The sequence below is a fragment of the Rhinolophus ferrumequinum genome, chromosome 24, assembly GCF_004115265.2.
Source record: "Rhinolophus ferrumequinum isolate MPI-CBG mRhiFer1 chromosome 24, mRhiFer1_v1.p, whole genome shotgun sequence".
Lineage (NCBI taxonomy): Eukaryota > Metazoa > Chordata > Mammalia > Chiroptera > Rhinolophidae > Rhinolophus > Rhinolophus ferrumequinum.
The window spans coordinates 6043520-6063976 of record NC_046307.1 but is presented as its reverse complement, the minus strand read 5'-3'; the positions used below and the strand labels follow the sequence as shown (position 1 = coordinate 6063976).

The 20457-nt window shown below is 39.7% G+C and overlaps 1 protein-coding gene across 1 annotated transcript in view; it reads left to right on the top strand.

Moving 5' to 3' along the window:
* Positions 1–20457, top strand: part of FAF2 (Fas associated factor family member 2) — a 51590-nt gene that overhangs the window by 6526 nt on the left and 24607 nt on the right. The window contains exon 2 of the mRNA XM_033096226.1: positions 19912–19980. Within this exon, the coding sequence (XP_032952117.1) occupies positions 19912–19980 (69 nt within the window). The remainder of the gene's footprint in view (positions 1–19911; positions 19981–20457) is intronic.

Below are 20457 nucleotides of genomic sequence, written 5' to 3'. Positions count from 1 at the left end.
GGTCCCGCCTTATCCGAGGGGCATACATTGCAAGACCCCCAGTGGATGCCAGAAACCCCGGCTAGTACTGAAGCCTGCACTATGTTTTTTCCTACACGTACTCACCTTTTCACTTACAGGAAGCACTTCCAGGTTCTCTTTGGCATATCCGAACTGCCAGCATCACTACTGTTGTGCTTTGGGGCCGTTATTAATTAAGGGTGACTTGGACACCAGCACTGTGACACCACAGAGGCAGCTGCTAAATGACTAAGGTATACAGCGTGGATACGCTGGACAAAGAAGGTTCGTGTCCCGGGTGGGGTGAATGGGACAGTGCAAGATTTCTTCATGCTGCTCAGAATGGCATGCGGTTTAAAACTTATAAATTGTTCTGGAATTTTCCATGTAATACTTTCAGATGTAACCAAAACTGGGGAAAGTGCAACCCTGGATAAGGGGGACTACTGTGTACATAAAGAAGAAAAGATCAGCGGGCTGAGCCCCGGGGCACTTGGGTCTTTATCATTCTAAGGATGTAAGGAAGACCTAGCAAAGGAGACTAAATGGCAAGGGAGGTAGGAGGAAATCCAGTGTGTTGTCCTAGGATTCAAGTGAAGGAACTTGAGGAATGAGAACAGGCCTTTGGATTTGCATTGTGGGGTCATTGGTCACTGACTAGAAGTTTCGTTGGAATGTTGGGGAGGCGAAGGCTTAACTGGAGTGAGTTCAAGAGACAGTGGCACGAGAAGTTGGAGATTTCTGCAGGTTTTGCTCTAAAGAGGAAAGCGATTGAGCAGAAGCTGGAGTGGGGAAGACAGGTGGATATTTTTTTTTAATTTGGGAGAAATATCGGCATGTTTGTACGCTAACCAGGAACACGCATTAGAGAGAAAATTGGTGTGGAAGAAGGAGAACTGCTATTGCCATGTCCTTGAGTGACGGGGTAGGGTTAGGTGTACGAGACGGGAGGAGGGACCGGCCTCTGCCAGGGGCACGATTCAGTTTGTCCGCAGGAAAAGAAGGTGAATGTGTGCCACAGATGCAAGTAATAGGCTGATGTGCTGGTTGGAGCGTTTGATTCTTTTTTTCTGTGAAACAGAAAAACAAAATCATGACCTAAGAATAAGGATGGAGCAGGTGTTAGATGTTTGAGGAGAGAGACGGCATGGTTGGCTCGGAGAGTGGCAGTGAATTGACTAGACAACTGGTATAAAGGCCAGGCAGTATTCCAGACCCACTTGGAGTTAGTGATCATCAATTTATTTAAAGTGGGACCAGTCAGCCTCCCTTAGCTGTGAGGATACAGGTGCAGAGTAGGCAGAGGGTTGGAATTTTCAAAGATTCTGGTGTAGCCAGGGGAATATGGTTATGATAGAGCGGCAAAGGGGTTGAAGATGTGAGCAAGAGGGGTGATAATGTTTGACTGTAGACTTTGTGATCAGTAGGACAGGAAATGGGGACACGAGAAGTGCTGAGGTGCATGACAAGGTAGAGTCAATGGATTGCAGGTCCCGCAGGTGGAGGAATTTAAAGACAGCATTAGAAGGAGGAAGCTGAAGATGTGGAGGGAAGTGATAGGGGAATGTGGGGGGGGGGGCTTGCAGTGATTGACATGGTGAGGTCTAGGGTTTGAACCCAGATGGAGTGGTAGATAAGGAATTGAAGCATTAGAGCAATTATGCAAATAATAACACCAGGACACTAATAGAGTTGGAGAGAATGACAGGAAGCCAGGAGCTAAAATTTTAGAGTGAGAAGCAGTGATTTGCAGTGAGCAAATGACCCCAACAAGGAAGGGACAGTGAGTGTATATACACTGATGGAATTTTGAAATTTGGAGGTGTTTTTGTTTTTGATGTCATGTAAGCGTTTATTGAGCATTTACTTTTTACAAAGTGTTCTAGATCTACTGTATCATTGATTCGTCCCAGGAAACAAATGGTGTAGGTTCTGGTGTTGGTGAGTAAACTAGGATCCGTAGGGAGTTTACACCAGGTTCATAGTGACGAGCTTAGATTGGAATCCAGAACTCGGGATTCTTTCCTACCGCCTAGCACTGCCTCTCTCGCCCTAAATGTTGATTTGGTTTCAACTACAGGTGAGTGGGGCCAATAGAAAGAGCTATGTGGCAGTTTCATGGAAGAGAACGCAGCAAAGGAAGTCCAAAGTGTGATGCTTATCCTGGACTTCACACTCCTAATTCTCTTAACCGCCTCTTTGTGAAGGTGGACCTTTTAAGGAGAAGGGAAGAAGAATCCTCCCCAGTGGGAAGGAACAAGGAGGACAGTTCCCTCACTACCAGTACCCACAGACACGAGAAAGGAAATGGGAGAGAGACAGGGCTTCAGGGGAAGACGTACCTTCAGGGAAAAGCTAAGTTTCAGTTAGAACACGAAGGTGGAGATGTTCAGGGAAGAAGGTAAGGATGCAGGAGATGTTGCTGATAATAGGGCTTTTATTTTGTAGAATGCAATCCTAAAATGTGATGTTACTGGGTCAAAATCAATGTCCTTTGTACATTTTAATAGCTCCTGCTAGACTGCTTGCTGTCCAGGGAGTTTTGGCAGCTCACACGCCCACCAAGAGGATGTGAGAGAGGACCTGTTTCCCCACACCCTTTCCAGCACTGGGCAATATCTTTTTCAATTTTTGTCGATCTGATTAAATTTTTTAAAGTTCTCGTTTTAATTTGCATTTCTACTGTTAGTGATGATTGTAGTTTTTGGTTTTGTTTTTGCCATCAGTTGAGTTTGAAAAGCTAATGCAAACACTTGATTTAAGCTATTTCAAATAGGAAAGAATAGGGACCTAGGAGTGAGGGGTTGGCTCATTGGTCTCTATTTTTAAAGAGATAACGCATGCATCCCTTGGTGTATGGAAGGTTTGCTTTCTGGCCAAGTTGGTTGCAGAATAAAAATGCTGATTTTTGAGATTCAACCCCATTGTTTCATTGTATAAACTCCTAATTATACATGAGCTTGAGCTTCTTTTGTGTATTTATGATTAGGTATTGTGTAAATTGCCTATTATTCATTTTCTGTTGGCTTATTTGTAGATTCCCCACCCCTGACGTTTGGAGTTTCAGTTTTGTCTAAGAATGCCTTGTGCTTAATGAAGTATACAAATGTTGTCTCCAGTTTCTTCAAAATATTTTATAGCTTTTCTTTTTAAAATCAGATCCTTAATCCATGGGGAATTTTATTTTTTGTATGTGTAAGAATCTCACTTTTTTCTGGAAGAGACTATAGGTTAGCTAAATAATACATCCCTCCCTCTTAAACCAGGGTTTAAGGAGCCTTTGATCATCTGTCTGCTGGTACCATTGCTGAATGAATAACAATAGCTTTATTCTAAGTTTTAATATCTGATAGGACAAGACTCTTCCCTTTTCTTTCTTTGTTTCCTTTTTTCTTTCTTTCTTTGAAGAATTATTGGTAATTCTCACAAGTTCTTTCATTTACATTTAAAAATCATTTTTGCTGTTGTAGAATTATTGGAATTACATAAAATATATTAATTTGGGACTGGTTGGCATTCAGGAACGTGTACCTCTCTATTCAGATGTCACATGTCCTTTAAAACATATTTTGTAACTTCATCTAGATTTTGTATATTCCTTATTAAACTTATTGCTAGGTATTTTGTAATTTTGGTCACCCTTGTGAGTGGGATATTTATTTCTAAATGGTTACAAATAGAAAGAAATGCTGTTGAATTTTGTACATTTATCTTGACTTTTTGGACCTTCTACCTATTATCATGTTTTCTGCTCATTATTAATAGTTTTCTGGTTTGGACTCTTGGGCTCTTTTTAGTTTTTAAATTACAGTTTTATTGAGATTTAATTTAGATACCATAAAATGACCCTTGTAAAGTACACAATTCCGTGGTTTTCAAAGCTGTGCGATCGTCATCAGTGTGTACCTGCAAAGCATTTTCGTCACCCAGAAAGAAACCCATTGGCAGTCACTCCCCATTCTTCTCTCCTTGTAACCCCTGGCAATCACTAATCTTGATTCTGTCTCTGTGGATTTGCCTGTTCTGGGCATTTCATGTAAATGGAATCATACACTGTGTGGTCTTTGGTGTCTGGGTTTTCTCACTGAACATAATGTTCTCCAGGTTCATCCGTGTTGTAGCCTGTGTCAGTACTTCGTATCTTTTTGTCGCCAAATAATATTCCATTGTGTGGCTAAAACCACATTTTGTTTATCCATTCATTAGTTGGTGGCTATTTGGAGTGTTTCCACGTTTTGGCTATTATTATTAATGCTGCTATGAATATTTGTATACAAAACTTGTGTGGACATGTTTTCGTTTCTCCTAGAAGTAGAATTGTTGGGTCACATGGTAACTAACTTTTTGAGAAATTGCCATACTGTTTTTCCAAAGCAGCCATGCCATTTTCCCCACCAGTACTGTTTGAGAGTACCCATTTTTTTTCACATCCTCACTAACATTTGTTAATCTTCCATGTTTGTAGCCATCCTAGTAATGTGAAGTGGTATCTCGTTGTTTTTTTGTTTTTTGATTTTTTTCCCCTTCCACCTTCCCCACCCCCACTCCGGTTCAAGCCGTTGTTTCTCAGTCTACTTGTGTAGGACACAGCCACCTGGCCCATGCTGGTATTATGAGCCTTGCGCTCCCCAGGCTGAGGCAGTCAGTCACCAGCTCACAGCAGCTCACAGCAGCTCTCGCCGGCTGCTGGCCACTCAACACTGGCTGCAGGCCACTCATGCTGGCCACCAGCCACTCTTAGCAGCACACAGCAGCCCACCACAGCCCAGCTCCAGCGAGAGCTGTTTTTCACAATCTTAGCTGTAGAGAGCGCAGCTCACTGGCCCATGTGGGAATCGAACCGGCGACCTCTGTGTTAGGAGCACGGCGCTCCAAGCACCTGAGCCACCGGGCACATATCTTGTTGTTTTGATTTGCATATCCCTAGTGACTTAAATGATGTTATACATCTTTTCATATGCTTATTGTCCATTTATCTTTGGAGAAGTTCTATTCAAATCCTTTGCTCATTTTTTAATTGGGTTATTTGTCTTTTGTTGGGTTGTAAGAATTCTTTATATATTCTGTATACAAGTTCTTTATCAGATCTATGGTTGGCAAAAATATCCCATTTTGTGGGTTGTCTTTTCACTTTCTTGATGGTACCTTTTGAAATTTTTCATTTTGATGAAGTCTAATTTATTTGTTGTATCTTTTGTTTCTTACACTTTTGGTGTCACATCTAAAAAACCATAGCCTAATTCAAGGTGACAAAGATTTAACACCTATTTTAAGAGTTTTGCAGTTTTAGCTCTTTCACATAAGGTATGATCCATTTTTAGTTAATGGATGTCAGGTAGGAGTCCAGCTTCATTCTTTTGCAAAATTTGTTGAAAAGGTAAGTCTAACCGTTGCTGAAAACTGGTTGACCATAACTAAGGGTTTACTTCTGGACCTCATTTCTGTTTTTCTTTTTTAAGATTTTTATAATAGTAAAATATAGCTAACATACAATATTATGCTAGTCTCAGGTTATTCAACAGTACCCACCTAGCACCATACAGAATTATTACTACATTATTGATTATATTCCCTATGCTACAGAAGGGATCACCATAGTAAGTGCAGCAACCATCTGACACTGTACCATGCTATCACGATATTATTGATCTTTCCACCCTTTTTAAATTTTTCAATTAAAGTTGACATTCAGTATTATTCTATATTAGTTTCAGGTGTATACCATAGTTCTTAGACATTTGTATAATTTAGGAAGCGATCCCCTGACTAGTATCACCTGGCACTATACAGTTACTATCATATCGTTGGTTCCACTCCCTATACTATATGTCCCCAGGGCTATTTTATAACTACCAATTGGACCTCATTTCTATTCCATCAATCTTGTATCTATCCTAATGCTAATACTACACTGTCTTGACTATTGTAGCTGTGTAATAAGTATGAAATCAGTAAGTGTGAATCCTTGAACTTTGTTCTTTTTCAAAATTGTTTTGGCTATTCTGGGTCCCTTTCATTCCCAAATGAATTTTAGGGTCACCTTGCCAGTTTCTGCAAAACAGCAGCTGGGATTTTGCTAGGGATTGCTGTTCACTCTGTTGATCAATATTGGGAGTATTGTCATCTTGACAACACTCGCCTTCCAATCTGTGAATATGAGGAGGCTTTCCATTTATTTAAGTCATCTTTAGTTTGTCTCAGTGTTTTGTAGTTTTTTTCTGTACAAGTCTTACACTTTTGTTAAATTTATTCCTAAATATTTTACTTTTTTCAATGGTAATAAAAAGAAGTGTTTTCTTACTCATTTTCAGATTGTTCATTGCTAGCGTGTAGAAATAGAACTGATTTTTTTTTTTCCCCAGGACTTTTTTCCAAGTCAAGTTGTTGTCCTTTCATTCTTAGTTGTGGAGGGTGCTGTTCAGCTTCAAGTTGTCCTTTCAGTCTTAGTTGTGGAGGGCGCAGCTCAGCTCCAGGTCCAGTTGCCATTGCTAGTTGCAGGGTGTGCAGCCCACCATCCCTTGCGGGAGTCGAACCGGCAACCTTGTGGTTGAGAGCCCGTGCTCCAACCAACTGAGCCATCCGGGAGCTCAGCTGCATCTCAGCTCAAGGTGCCATGTTCAGTCTTAGTTGCAGGGGCGGAGCCAACCATCCCTTGTGGGAGTTGAACCGGCAACCTTGTGGCTGAGAGCCCACTGGTCCATGTGGGAATCGAACCCGCAGCCTTCGGAGTTAGGGGCATGGAGCTCTAACCGCCTGAGCCACTGGGCCGGCCCTAGAACTGATTTTTATATATTGATCTTGTATTCTGCAACCTTGTTGAACTCATTCCTTTTTTTTTTTGTAGATTTCTTAGGATTTCCCATATACAAGATCATGTTATCTATGCATACATATAGCTTTACTTCTTTTTAATCTGGCTGCCCTTTTCTTTTTCTTGTTTAATTGTTCTAGTATAATGTTGAATAGAAGTTGCAAGAGCAAACATCCTTACCTTTTCCTGATCTTTCTCCAAGCATAATAAGTCGTTCACAATTGTTATGTTAGCTGTGAGTGTTTCTTAGATGCTCGTTTTCAGGGTCGAAAACCTCCCTTGTATTTCTAAATTTTTATCATGAAAGGGAATCTTGGGTTATTAAAGGGTTAAATGAGATAATGCATGTAAAGTGCTTGATCCATACTAGGGCCCTATCAAACAAGGGGGCAGTCCTGGTGAATACTTAACTGTACACGTGTTCTTTTACATTTCTCTTGATTTTTCTGGGAAATATTTAATAAAGGGTGGAATTGAGAATTTGCGAAAATGCTGTCCTTTTTTTAAATTGGTATTTAGGAGATAAACACTTATCAAGGAGCCTAAACTATACTTGAAGGGGTCTGAGTCCTTTTCAGAAAGAATATAGAAAAGATTTTACATATAGAAAACTTGTCGGATACTACTCAAATGTACAGAACTAAACCTGTGGGTAGGGAAGTAAAAGTATTGGTAATTTAATATTAATACATTATATTTCGTTAGCTTTTTCCTAGCCTTTTCCCATACAAAATGATGACATTCTAAGTCTTTCATTCCTTCTTCAATGAAACCAAAAGTCGGTTCTTTGAAAAAAAATCAAAATTGACAAAGCCTTAGCTAGATGGGCAAAGAAAAAAATAGAAGATGCAGATTACTGAAATCATAAATGAAAATGGAGACATCACTGATTCTGCAGAAATAAAAATGATTAAATGAAGACGATGAATGGAGGTATGCCAACAAATTGGATAACCTAGATAAGATGGACAAATTCCTAGGAACACAAAACCTACCAAGATTGAATCACAAAGAAACAGAAAATTTGAATAGACCTATATCAAACTAGGAAGGAGGTTGAATCCGTAATCAACAATCTCCCAACAAAGAAAAGCCTTGGACCTGATGGCTTCACTGGTGAATTCTACCGATCATTTAAAGAACTAATTCCAATCCTTCTCAAACTCTTCCAAAAAACTGAAGAGAGGGCGGCCAGTTGGCTCAGTTCGTTAGAGCACAGTGTTCATAACACCAAGGTTGCCAGTTCAATTCCCACATGGGCCAGTGAGCTGTGCCCTCTATGACTAGATTGAAAACGACTTCATTGGGAGCTGATGGGTCCTGGAAAAACACACTGTTGCCCAATAAAATTAAAATAATAATTAAAAATAAAAAACCCGAAGAGAAGAGAACACTTCTTAATTCTATGAGGCTAGCATTGCCCTAATACCAAAGTTAGATGAAGACAATACAAGAAAACTACAGACCAATATCACTTATGAACATTAACAGAGAAATTCTCAACAAAATATTAGCAAACTGAATTCAGCAACGTATTAAAGGGATTACAATGACCAAGTGGGATTTATTCTTGGAATGCAAGGATGGTTCAACATACAAAAATCTATCAATGTAATATACCACATTAACAGCGAAGGGGCAAAAATCCACATGATTATCTTAATTAATATACAAGTGTCTTTTTCTTGTCCACATGAAACTAAAGTTTTATGATAGCATTCTCATTTTTAATGTTTCCTTCATGTTTCTTAATAGCTAACTTAAGCATTGTATACTTAGGTGTTTCCCCAAAAAGGAGACTGAGTCTTACTTATATTAATTTTTGCTCCAACAGACACATTTGGGCTTATGTTCAGGGGATGTCATCCTGAAAAATCATGCTAGGGCTTATTTTCAGGGAAACACGGTAATCTTTACAACCCAATGGGTTAATCACTATTTTTATTTACATTTTACCAATAAAGAAATTGAATCTCACAAATATGCCTAAGGTTACCAAGATAGTGAGTGGTAGAGTTATAATGAAGGATTATAGAGGACTCTGGTGTCCTCTAACTTTCCAACAAAGCTCAACCACTTATTCAGTCTACTTTTTAATTGCTTGGATAAAGAATATTGTGGGTTTCTTTTGGAAATGTTCATCCATGTGTTGTTTTAACATAGATTCAGATAGTTGCACATAAAACATCTACACTTGTGTGCTATCATTGTGTCCAATCAATTAATCAAATATTTAAGAATCTATGTGGGTATGGTTATCTCTTGATTCATGGAACATTTGGTTTGATAGCCAGTAATGGTCTAAACCTGTGGTTCCCAAACCAATTCTATGGGAAAACTCTTTCTTGGTTATTAATAGTGTTCTTTTAAAAAAGACTGTCCCCTATGTGAGGCTTTGAAGTTAAATTTTCTTTTTAAAGGACCTCTCAAAACCTTTAAAAGATTTATTGTGAATTTCAAAAAGAAAGGGATTTGATATGCAGCATTTTACAGTTTTAAATTTGACACCCAACTCTTTGTCCATAGAGCAAAACTATACCAACAAATTGTTGACCCTGGGCATAAAGAAGAACAGTTTTATATACGTCAATAAGCTGATGTTTAGCTACGAGAAGGTACTATGAAGAAAGAAGAGAATAGGAATATGAAGACTGCACAGTTCTGCCACCCTGTTGCTCTGTGACTCAGGAAAGCTTGTTCACTCCGCCAAGCGTCTTTCCTTTTGTGCAGAGTGAGGGGTTGAATTATTGTCCTCAACTTATCTTCACTTTTTAATGTGAAAATTAGAAACTCCAGATATTTTTTTCTCAAACAGAAATTTGAAATTTCCTGAATTGAAAATTTATTGGAAACGTCTTGTTTTCTAGCATGAATTAATCAAATAATAATGCCAGGTATTGTGGCATAAGAGGAGACAACTTGGTCTTTGGGGCAGTTATTCTAGGTTTCAGTCTCAGCTTCACCACTTATTATTCTAGACAAGACTATTCTTAGACAAGGTACATAATGCCTTGAATCTTTGGCTTTCTCAGTGGTGAAAATGACGGCGTTATTACTTACAGTGCCTATTACATAGTAATGGGCGCTTAGTAAATGGAAGCTGTTGTTATTTAATTTGTGAAATCAGTAATTAAACGTGAATAATGAACATCTGAGTGTAAAAGTTTTAGTTATAGATCAGAGCCTAGGTGTGATTACTTCGCTTCCTAAAGGGACTTCAAACTCCATTTCTCCTGCCACTACCAGAGAGCGCATGCTGCTTATTGCATAAAGCAAAGCTATCTGTGTGGTAGGAAGGAGAGAACAAAGATCCCTGGTGTTGCCAAGTTTTTCTCTGGGAATAACTGCAAACAAGTTAAAATACGCATCCTCATCAATCCAGAGCCAGCAAGCCAACTGGAATTTACGGAGTTCTTAGACTTCAGCTGAGATTTCACACCAACCTCCTACAGTGTGTGTTAGTATAAACAGATGAGGTGTGGAAAGAGAAACACTTAGGAAAGCATTCTAATGATTTCACTTGGGTAGAGTGATTACTCTGGTTACCCAATCCCTATCCAAATAGTTGAACAAGACATCTGGTTAAAACACGACACCATCTATTTTTTGTGATACCTTCCTTGAATCACACATAAGCAAGAGATATATCAGAGATCACATATTTCAGAAGTGGGTTGCTAAGTAATGGTGACATCCTCTTGTCTTCTGACTTGGGAGATGAGGAAGTTAGACCAAGGCTGGAGTAGGAAAGGGCATAGAATAGTCCACACACTTCCTCCAGTCTCTCCTTTGCATTTCACTAGTGAGAGAGTGATTGGGGTTCAGGGTATTTTTTTGCCTTAAAGGTTAATATTGCCCTTCTCCTACTAAGAACTTACACCTGTGTGTAATTAAACGCAGTATTATCCTAAATCCTTGGGAAAGCAATTCAGGGAAGGGGAGTTAGCTCTAAGGTGAAAAAATCACCTTTTTTCTTTAAAAAAATTTTTTTAAATTGGGGAACAGTGTGTTTTTCCAGGACCCATCAGCTCCAAGTCAAGTCGTGTTTTTTTTTTTTTTTCAATATGTTTGTGGAGGGCACAGCTCACTGGTCCATGTGGGAATCGAACCAGCGACCTTGGTGTTATGAGCACTGCACTCTAACTGACTGAGCCAACCGGCCGCCCAGGAAAGATCATCTTGAAGCAAGGGCTATTTCTCACTAAGACAGATCTGGATGGACCTGCCCAGGAGGATATTTGTGGTAGCAGCTGACATTAGACATTGGTCCTGAGAGATGAGAGGGAGGAGGAGGTGTCAAGAGTTAAACCTTTCCATTCAGGTATCAGTTACCTTTATATCCATTGCAGCTATTTTGTCCAGTGATCTCTCAGATGACCTCAAATGTTAGTAGATCTGAATGTAAACCAGAGTTCTGAAGAGCAAGCCAGTAAGGAGAGATGGCAGATTTAGCTAACTATTATCGAGCACTTACTGTGTGCACCTGAATTTGTGTGGGGTGCTTCCACAAAATTCTTTTAAAGAGTTGCGATGTTCTCAATTGATAATGGGCATGATGGCATGTCTGTGTCATAGGATTGTTGAGGAAAATGTAGTGAAGATGGCTAGCATAGTTCCTGACAAAGTAGGAATTAATGAGTGATAGTGAGAAGAGCAATGTTTAAAAACTAGAGCAATAAACAAACATTGACGTGAGGTAGGATTCATTCATTTATTAATTCAAACATTTTCTACTGTATGCTAAGGCATAGCACCGTGTCTTGGGGATACAGAGATAAATGGGTTCTTTCCTCAAAAGAAAGTTCCTTTTAAAAGAGAATTATAACCTGTCGAGTCCCAAAGAAATTAATTTGGGAGGATCTTGAGACCAGTGACTGAGGTTATTGACTAACATTTCCTTGACTTTCCTGTTTCACCTCTCTTTTGTAAGTTCTGATAGCCAAACACGTTATTGCCAGGGAAACAATTGTAGCAACGCTAATGCATTGTCTCCAGCCAAAACAGTGTTCTTTCTCAACAAAACTCGCATTGCAAAACTCATTGGCACTGAAATGGGAATGAATATTGAGACATATTTAGCTTTTGACTCACCTTGAAACCAGCCCTATCCAATGTAAATTGGAATAGTCTTTTGAAGTACATTTTGTCAATATGTATCAAGAACTTTAAAAATGTGTATTTTTCGGGTGGCTGGTAAGCTCAGTTGGTTAGAGCGGGATGCTGGTAACTCCTGGGTTGCCGGTTCAATCCCTGCATGAGCCAGTGTGAGCTGCGCCCTCCACAACTAGATTGAAACAACTACTTGACTTGGAACTGATGGGTCCTGGAAAAACACACTTAAAATAAATTTAAAAGTTTAAAATATATATATATATATATATATATATATATATATATATACGCATATTTCTTGGATCATAATTTTAACTGGATCTTAAGGGGGAAAATCCTAAATACAGAGGAACTTTATACACGGAAATGTTCATTAATGTGCTATTTTAATAGTGGAAAATCAGAAGCAATTGTAACATCTATATATAAATTGTTTTAGACAATTGAAATATTATATAACCATTAAAATGGTTATAAGACAAAAATAAAATAAAAATGGTTATAAGGACTAATGCGGAAGGGAGTACTTGATACAATAAGAGTGCTCAAAATTGTAGAATCTAAGAGGGGAGTCGCACACAGAAGAGAAAAGGAGAGCTCCCCAAAGCTGACTGTATGCAGTGATGTGGGAAGTGGTGCTGGTTGGTGGAAAGGGTGGGGTGGAGAGATGGGACCCCAAGCCAGGAGAGGAAAAAACAGAAGAATCCTGCAAAGATCAAAAAGCAAAGGTGAATGGGTTCTTCTGAGGATGTTTACAGTCTAGAAAGGAGAAGCAAAGCCCCATTCCCCTGATAATTAAAAAAAAAGGTTTGGAAGGAAGTTTGAATCAAAATCCTATATCCTTTGCTTGGAGTGTGGGGAGCTAGAAGGAAATACACTAAAATGCAAGCCAGTTGTATTGTATCTATTATATGATATATATAATAGTGTTTGGGGCCACAAACACCTCCCTCTTCCCCAATCTTACTCTAGTATTTAAACGTTCTTTACCTAACTTATACTAGGTTTAAAAATACTTGGGCCGGCCCGGTGGCTCAGGCAGTTGGAGCTCCATGCTCCTAACTCCGAAGGCTGCCGGTTCGATTCCCACGTGGGCCAGTGGGCTTTCAACCACAAGGTTGCCAGTTCAATTCCTCGAGTCCCGCAAGGGATGGTGGGCAGCACCCGCTGCAACTAAGATTGAACATGGCACCTCGAGCTGAGATGCAGCTGAGCTCCCAGATGGCTCAGTTGGTTGGAGCGCAATCCTCTCAACCACAAGGTTGCCGGTTCGATTCCTTGACTCCTGCAAGGGATGGTGGGCAGCGCCCCCTGCAACTAGCAACGGCAACTGGACCTGGAGCTGAGCTGCGCCCTCCACAACTAAGACTGAAAGGACAACAACTTGAAGCTGAACGGCACCCTCCACAACTAAGATTGAAAGGACAACAACTTGACTTGGAAAAAAAGTCCTGGAAGTACACACTGTTCCCCAATAAAGTCCTGTACCCCTTCCCCAGTAAAATCTTTTAAAAAAATACATAAAACTGAAAGAAAACCTCGGTAGCCACCCTGTCCTGGTTATGAGTGCAGCTGTTTGAAACAGGAGTGCCAAATGAGTTCAACATGTTGTGCATTTGACCCTTTGGATGCACCACTAGCCATCCTGCTGGCTAGCGTGAGGTCAGGCAGTCTGTTTGCACGGTGCATGTAGCATCACGATAGAATAAATAAAGGTGCATTCATCTTTGGCACTCTGTTTCCACTTTTTCCCCTAATCTTTGAAAATACTTTATCAGAAATACATTTTTCTCACAAAGATAAGCAAAATTATTTCAACAGTTTTTCTCATCCTTGGTAAATAACGCTGTCATTCCATTGGCTTAAGCTTGAGTCCATCCATCGTAACATTTCTCTTAACATCCTTCCCCCATATTTAATCAATTGCAGATCCTTTTGGCTCTACCTTTACAGTATAGCCCAAACCTGTCCTCTTCTTTCCCACCTCACCATCCTATTCTAAACCACCATTCTCTTTCTCTTGCATTTCTATAAAATAGTTTCCTTGCTAGTGTCTTGCTTGCTCTCTTTCATGCCTTCTACCATTAATTCTTCACACAGCAGCCAGACTGACTTTGTGAAAAAATTCTACTGATGATCATGACACTCCTCCTGGACTTAGAATTAAGGCTCTGGGTTAATGGTTCTCAGCCCTGGCTGTATATTAGAGTAACTTGGGAGCTCTCTCTCCTCTAGGAAATAATTTACCTCTGCCTACGCTGCACATTCAGAGGATCTGATTAAATTGTTTGGGGTGGGGATCTAGACATCTGTGGTTCCCCTCAGGTGCTTCTGATACGCAAGTAAGGTTGGGAAACAAATGTTCGTTCCCCTGCTGCCTCCTCAGACCTTACCTGCCAACTTGCTAAGCTTGTTCTGTCTCAGAAGTACTCCCCCAGTTTTGTTTTCGCTTTTGAAATATACTTTTATTTTAGAGTAGATTTAGATTTACAGAAACGCTGCAAAAATAGTACATAGACTTCCCATATACCGTTACTCTGTGTTCCCTATTAATGTATTACATTGTTAGTTTGGTACTTTGGTCACAATGAACTAATGTTGATACATTATTTTTAAAGTCCATACTTGATGAAGATTTCCTTAGTTGTTACCTAATGTCCTTTTTCTGGTCCAGATTTCATCTAGGACACTACATTAGTTTAGTTGTCTCCTAGGGCTTCTCTTGGCTGTGACAGTTTCTCAGACTTTCCTTGTTTTTGATGACCTTGACAGTTTTTAGGAGTACTGGTCACGTATTTTGTAGAATTTCCCTCAATTGGCATTTGTCTGATGTTTTTCTCATGACAAGGTTGGGGTTGTGGGTTTGGAGGAGGAAGATCACATAAAATGCCTTCGCATCTTATAAAGGGTACGTGCCATCAACATGATTTCTTACTGTTGATGTTGACTGTGGTCACCTGGCTGAGGTCTTACTCGTCATGTTTCTGCACTATAAAGTTAATCTGTTCCCTCCTTTTCCATACTGTACTCTTCGGAAAAAAGTCATTGGCACAACCCACACTTAAGAATAGAGAGTGATGTTCCACCTTCTTGAAGGCAAAGTATCCACATAATTATGTGGAATTCTGCACAGGATGCTTGTCTATTCTCCCCCATTTATTCATTCATTCATTCAATCATGAATTAATATCAGTACGGACTCAGGGATGTTCATTTTGTACTTTGGATTATAAGCCATTACTACTTTATTTTGTTCCTCAAATTGTACCAGTTTTGGCCACTGGGAGTTCTTTCAGTTGACTTCTGTATCCCTTTGTTATACCCCCTGTGGATTTCTTTGTGGGGTTTTTTTGAGAACTTTCTTACTTTCCGGCACTACAAGATTCTCCAGCTTCACCTTGTATATTTCCTGCCCCAGTCCTAGAATCAGCTATTTTGGCAAGGAACCTAGTTCCTCTTATTAGAGAATAGTATTAGAAACCGAGATCTGGCCATTATGTGTGCTTACTGTGGGGGTGCATGTTTTTGTTTCTAGGCTCTCAGCTGTCAGCAAGGACATACATGTGTGTGTACTGAGCTAACTAGTTCTGTATGTGACCACCTCTGTTAAGCTAAATGTGTCTATTCAGATCTCTCCAGCACTAATTCATTACCACATGGATCATTCTAGCCTTCTTCCCTTGGTTATCTGTCACTTCCCACTTCAACAATGAGAAAACTGGCTCCCACCATCTGTTTACTTCATTGTTCAATTACAGTATAGGTATACAGATAACAGTGGCTTCTGATTTAACACATGGGAAACGACTTGATCAACTACAGAACGGTGCTTCTGTGCAGTTCCTTTTGCCTTTAGTCTTACAGAGTCCATTCATTTCCTAAGTTATTTAGGTCACCACCTTCCACCACCACCACTACTTTCAGTGAGGTTTTTTCATGTATTTGTGATACAATTAGCTTCTTATGTCAGTCTGTGTTCCATCCTCTGACTTCCTAAATGATTTTTTAAAATAAATTTTATTGGGGAACAGTGTGTTTCTCCAGGGCGCAGCTCAGCTCCAACTCCAGTTGCCGTTTTCAATCTTTAGTTCCAGGGGGCAGAGCCCACCATCCCATGCGGGAATTGAACCAGCACCCTTGTTTGTTGAGAGCCCGTGATCTAACCAGCTGAGCCGTTTGGCCGACCCTCCAGAACTTAGTGGCAGCTCATTGTCGTCAATCTAGTTCTGGAGAATGCAGCTCTTTGGCCTATGTGGGAACCGAACCGGCAACCCTGTTTTTCAGAGCTCGCGCTCTAACCAACTGAGCCATCCGGCCGCCCCCTAAATAATTTTTTAAATGTATATATACTTCTAAGGTTCACTCTGCTGTAGAGTTCTATGGATTTTTAAAAACACATGATGTCATATATCCAATTGTCTCAGTTTTTGCATTTGTTGTCTTTCTGTCTGGAATACTCCGCGTATGTTTTTCCATGGCTGGACCTTTATCTTTCATAAGATCTTTGCTGAAATGTTATTTCCTTAAAGAGGCCTTCCTTGAACCTCCAATCCAAAGGAATCCCGTAGCATAAAATTGTTATTTTGCTGTGTGTATGTGGTTTGTTTTGGTCAGTCTCCCTCCAGTAGGATACAAACGTAATGAGAGCAGAAACTCTATCTGTATCCTGTATACGGTGAGTATCTGGATCATGAATATTTGTTGGTAGATTCCTAGGTGTGTCTGGCATTGCTTCTTCCTAGGGCATGTTTTAATACTCATCAGTAGTGATTGAAAGCAGGCTTGTTCAGTTGGGCTTCCAGCTTATCCTGATTCACTACTTACAGAAGGGTTTTGCTTGCAAATTAGGTTAAGTATTTCAGTGGATTGAAGATGTGCAATTACCCTGATTGTTCTCTCCTACAATGTTTGTAGCCTTTTTTAAAAAAGTTTTTTTTAATATGACTCAATCTCTGGTCCTACATATAATTGTTTAGTACCATGGATTTCTCAGCCTGTTTGTACATTAGAATCAGTTGAGAAGCTTTAAAAAAAAAGTATTGATTCTCCGGTTCCATCCCCGACTTCCTGATCTCCAGGAAAATCCTGCAAATTTGTATTTTTGATAGCCAGCTTATTTATATTAGTCAGAACATTTAGAGTTAAAAAATCTCAGGTATTAATAATGTACAATGAGATTTGCTGAAAATATCTGGAGGATTTCAGTTTATAGCTACAACAATCAAAGCTCATACAAAATGTTCTTTTAACTTGGACTAACTTTTTCTGCAACTTTTCAAGCCTTTACTGTATGGTAGGTCATGGGGAATATTATATATAGAGAGATGAATTACGGACACTGCTTTCAAGGAGCCTGTATCTTCTGGTAAGGCAGTAGAATGAGTGTAATAATCACAGTAGAAGGGAGAAAATAATAGGTGCATAACAGAGGTAGAAAACAATTTTGGGATTTAAAGATGAGTGGTCATTTACACCCTGACAAGGTAAAAGTAGAGTCTAATTCTTAAAGAGAAGGTACAAAGCCATCCCCGTCCTCTGCAGGGTGCGGTGAGGAAACTGGTCTTTAAGAAGGGAGCCTGTCACAAGCCCGAAGGCAAGAGCAAAAGTGGTGACTGGCCTGGAATGGTCAGGAGGAGCTGGAACCCAGACAGGCAGACCTGTCGGGGCTCCTCCTAATAGAGCTCTCGTTCTCAACAGAGCTTTTCCATTTCAGTGTGAAGTTTTTACAGTATTTTAAACAGAAAAAAAAATTATTATCAATGTTTGTGTACCACTGGTGTAATTTTTTAAAATAACTGTATACCAAACTTCGGGTTTTGTTTTGTTTTATTTTTAAGTTGTTTTTTTAAGTATATCCTGGGAAGGATATCCAGTCCAAATCAAATCCTTCATGGTGCACATAAAGGCAGCTAAGATCTGGGGGTTAAACGTGTTTGGTCTGTGGTCATGGTGCAGAATCGAGGCAAGAACCTCAGGCATGTCCTGCATTCTTGTCAGCTTGAGATCAATCTCCTTCTCCTGTTGTTTGCTGGTTAAGAGGCATTTCTTGAGGACAGAGACTATTGTATTCATCTTGAAGTCCCTTGGACATAGTAAGGAATAGACAATAACAGTAGACAGGTATTGCAGGAAAGGATGGATAGATGGATTTGGCTTTTTTAATTAGACCTTGAAGGAAGGTAAGGATTTAGCTCTGTGGAAATGTCGTCATTAGATGTATACATGAACTGTTAAATTTGTGAAGTACTAGACACCTAAAGGGGAAATAGTGAGAAAATAATCTGGAAAGCTAGATTGGGGCCACGTGATAGGAACAACTTGAATACCAAGCTGAGGACTTTGGAATTTATTATTCAGTCAACTGAAGAGTTGTTTTTTTGTTTGTTTTGTTTTGCTTTTTAAGATTTTATTGGGGGAAGGGGAACAGGACTTCATTGGGGAACAGTGTGTACTTCCAGGACTTTTTTTCCAAGTCAAGTTGTTGTCCTTTCAGTCTTAGTTGTGGAGGGCACAGCTCAACTCCAGGTCCAGTTGCCGTTGCTAGTTGCAGGGGGCGCAGCCCACCATCCCTTGCGAGAGTTGAGGAATCAAACTAGCAACCTTGTGGTTGAGAGGACGCGCTCCAACCAACTGAGCCATCCGGGAGCTCAGCGGCAGCTCAGCTCAAGGTGCCGTGTTCAATCTTAGTTGCAGGGGGCGCAGCCCACCATCCCTTGCGGGACTCGAGGAATTGAACTGGCAACCTTGTGGTTGAGAGCCCACTGGCCCATGTGGGAATCGAAACGGCAGCCTTCAGCGTTGGGAGCACAGAGCTCCAACTACCTGAGCCACTGGGCCGGCCCCCAACTGAAGAGTTTTAAGCAGAGGAGTAACACGCATGCACAATTAGGAAGAAGAATTAGAAGGAAGGAGAGAAATTAAGTATTTTGACAATTCACTTGAGGTGTTACAAAAGCTTGATTACAGATGCTGGTGGTGGGAATGGAGGTGTGGTTACAGATGTAACGTAGAAACTTGATAACTGATGAAGTATGGAGTTCAAGTGTGGAGTACTCAAAGATGAGGCTGAGATTCCAGATACCATCTTAGCCTGTGTATTTGGGAGGGTGGTGGTAGTTAACACATATACAGTGGTTTTAATCGTACATTTGAGATACAGGTGCCACATCTAGGTGGAAATGTTAATAGCCTATTGGAAATGCGCTCTTAAACTTCAGAAGAGATTACAGGTCCCGAAATTAAATTAGGAGTCACCTAAGGAGAAAGGGTGGTTGAAAGCTGAGGATTAAATGAGATTGCCAGGGAGGGATGTATAGAAACAAAAGACAAGGGAACATCCTTAGAGAACTTTCTACAATTGAGAGGGATGGAAGAAGAGGAGCCAGAGAGACGAGGTGCGTTGGTCAGAGACAAAGTGAGACCTGAGAACAGTCCCTGGAGGAGTAGGGAATATAGGTATTGAAGGGAAACATTTGAGTTACAAACTCTTTAGTAAATAGTGTACACAGTTCATATTATACGCTAGGTTATATGCCAGTAGGTAAAAGGGTATAAGTTAACGAAAAGCATTATATTTTGCAGGAAACCTACATTGTTATATCATTATGTATTTATAAACAGAATAGTTGTTTAGCATTGGAGAATGTTTTGCTGGACCCAGAGAGTGAAGAAATCTTTAATTTTTTAAATTTGAATTTGAGAGGAGAATATTGATTTTAATCCGTAGTCTTTTTAATTGAAAGCCTTGTTTTAAAAGACAAGAAATTTTATTTATTTATTTATTTATTTTTTGTTCTCTGGGGTAATAGCTGCTATAACTGACGGGATAAATGCTGAATAGTGAAGTTTTACTGTACTTCAACACCTACCTTCAACACTTTTTAGCGTATTTTCTTAGATGTATTCATAAGTATTCTACTAGGGTAAACATATCTACATATGTCCTGTTGGTTTTTCCCTAAGTAACTTTTTGTTTTTTTCCTTTTCAGGATCTGACTGGCATAGAATCTATGGATCAATGTCGCCATACCTTGGAACAACATAACTGGAACATAGAGGTATAATAGGATTTATTCTGAGCTTGTTTTTCCCTGGTCTGATAATGATTCAAACGCATGTAATTTTCCACAGCAGGAATCTTCTTGCAGTAGATTTTTTTCAAACTTACAACTCTTTAAATCTTTAAAAATTAGTATGTGGAAACGGTGAAGATTTATGATCCAAGTTATAAAATCATAGAAAAAATGGTGCTGACCAAATCCCTCAGTATAGTGCTCCTCCTTCTTTATTCTTTCTTAATGGCTCTTTGGGAAAACTGTCGTTCTTTTATGTATTTGGTTTGTAATCGATAAATTTTTTTTTTATAAATTTTTTTTTTTTTTAAAGATTTTTTTGGGGAAGGGGAACAGGACTTTATTGGGGAACAGTGTATACTTCCAGGACTTTTTTCCAAGTCAAGTTGTTGTCCTTTCAGTCTTAGTTGTGGAGGGTGCCGTTCAGCTTCAAGTTGTTGTCCTTTCAGTCTTAGTTGTGGA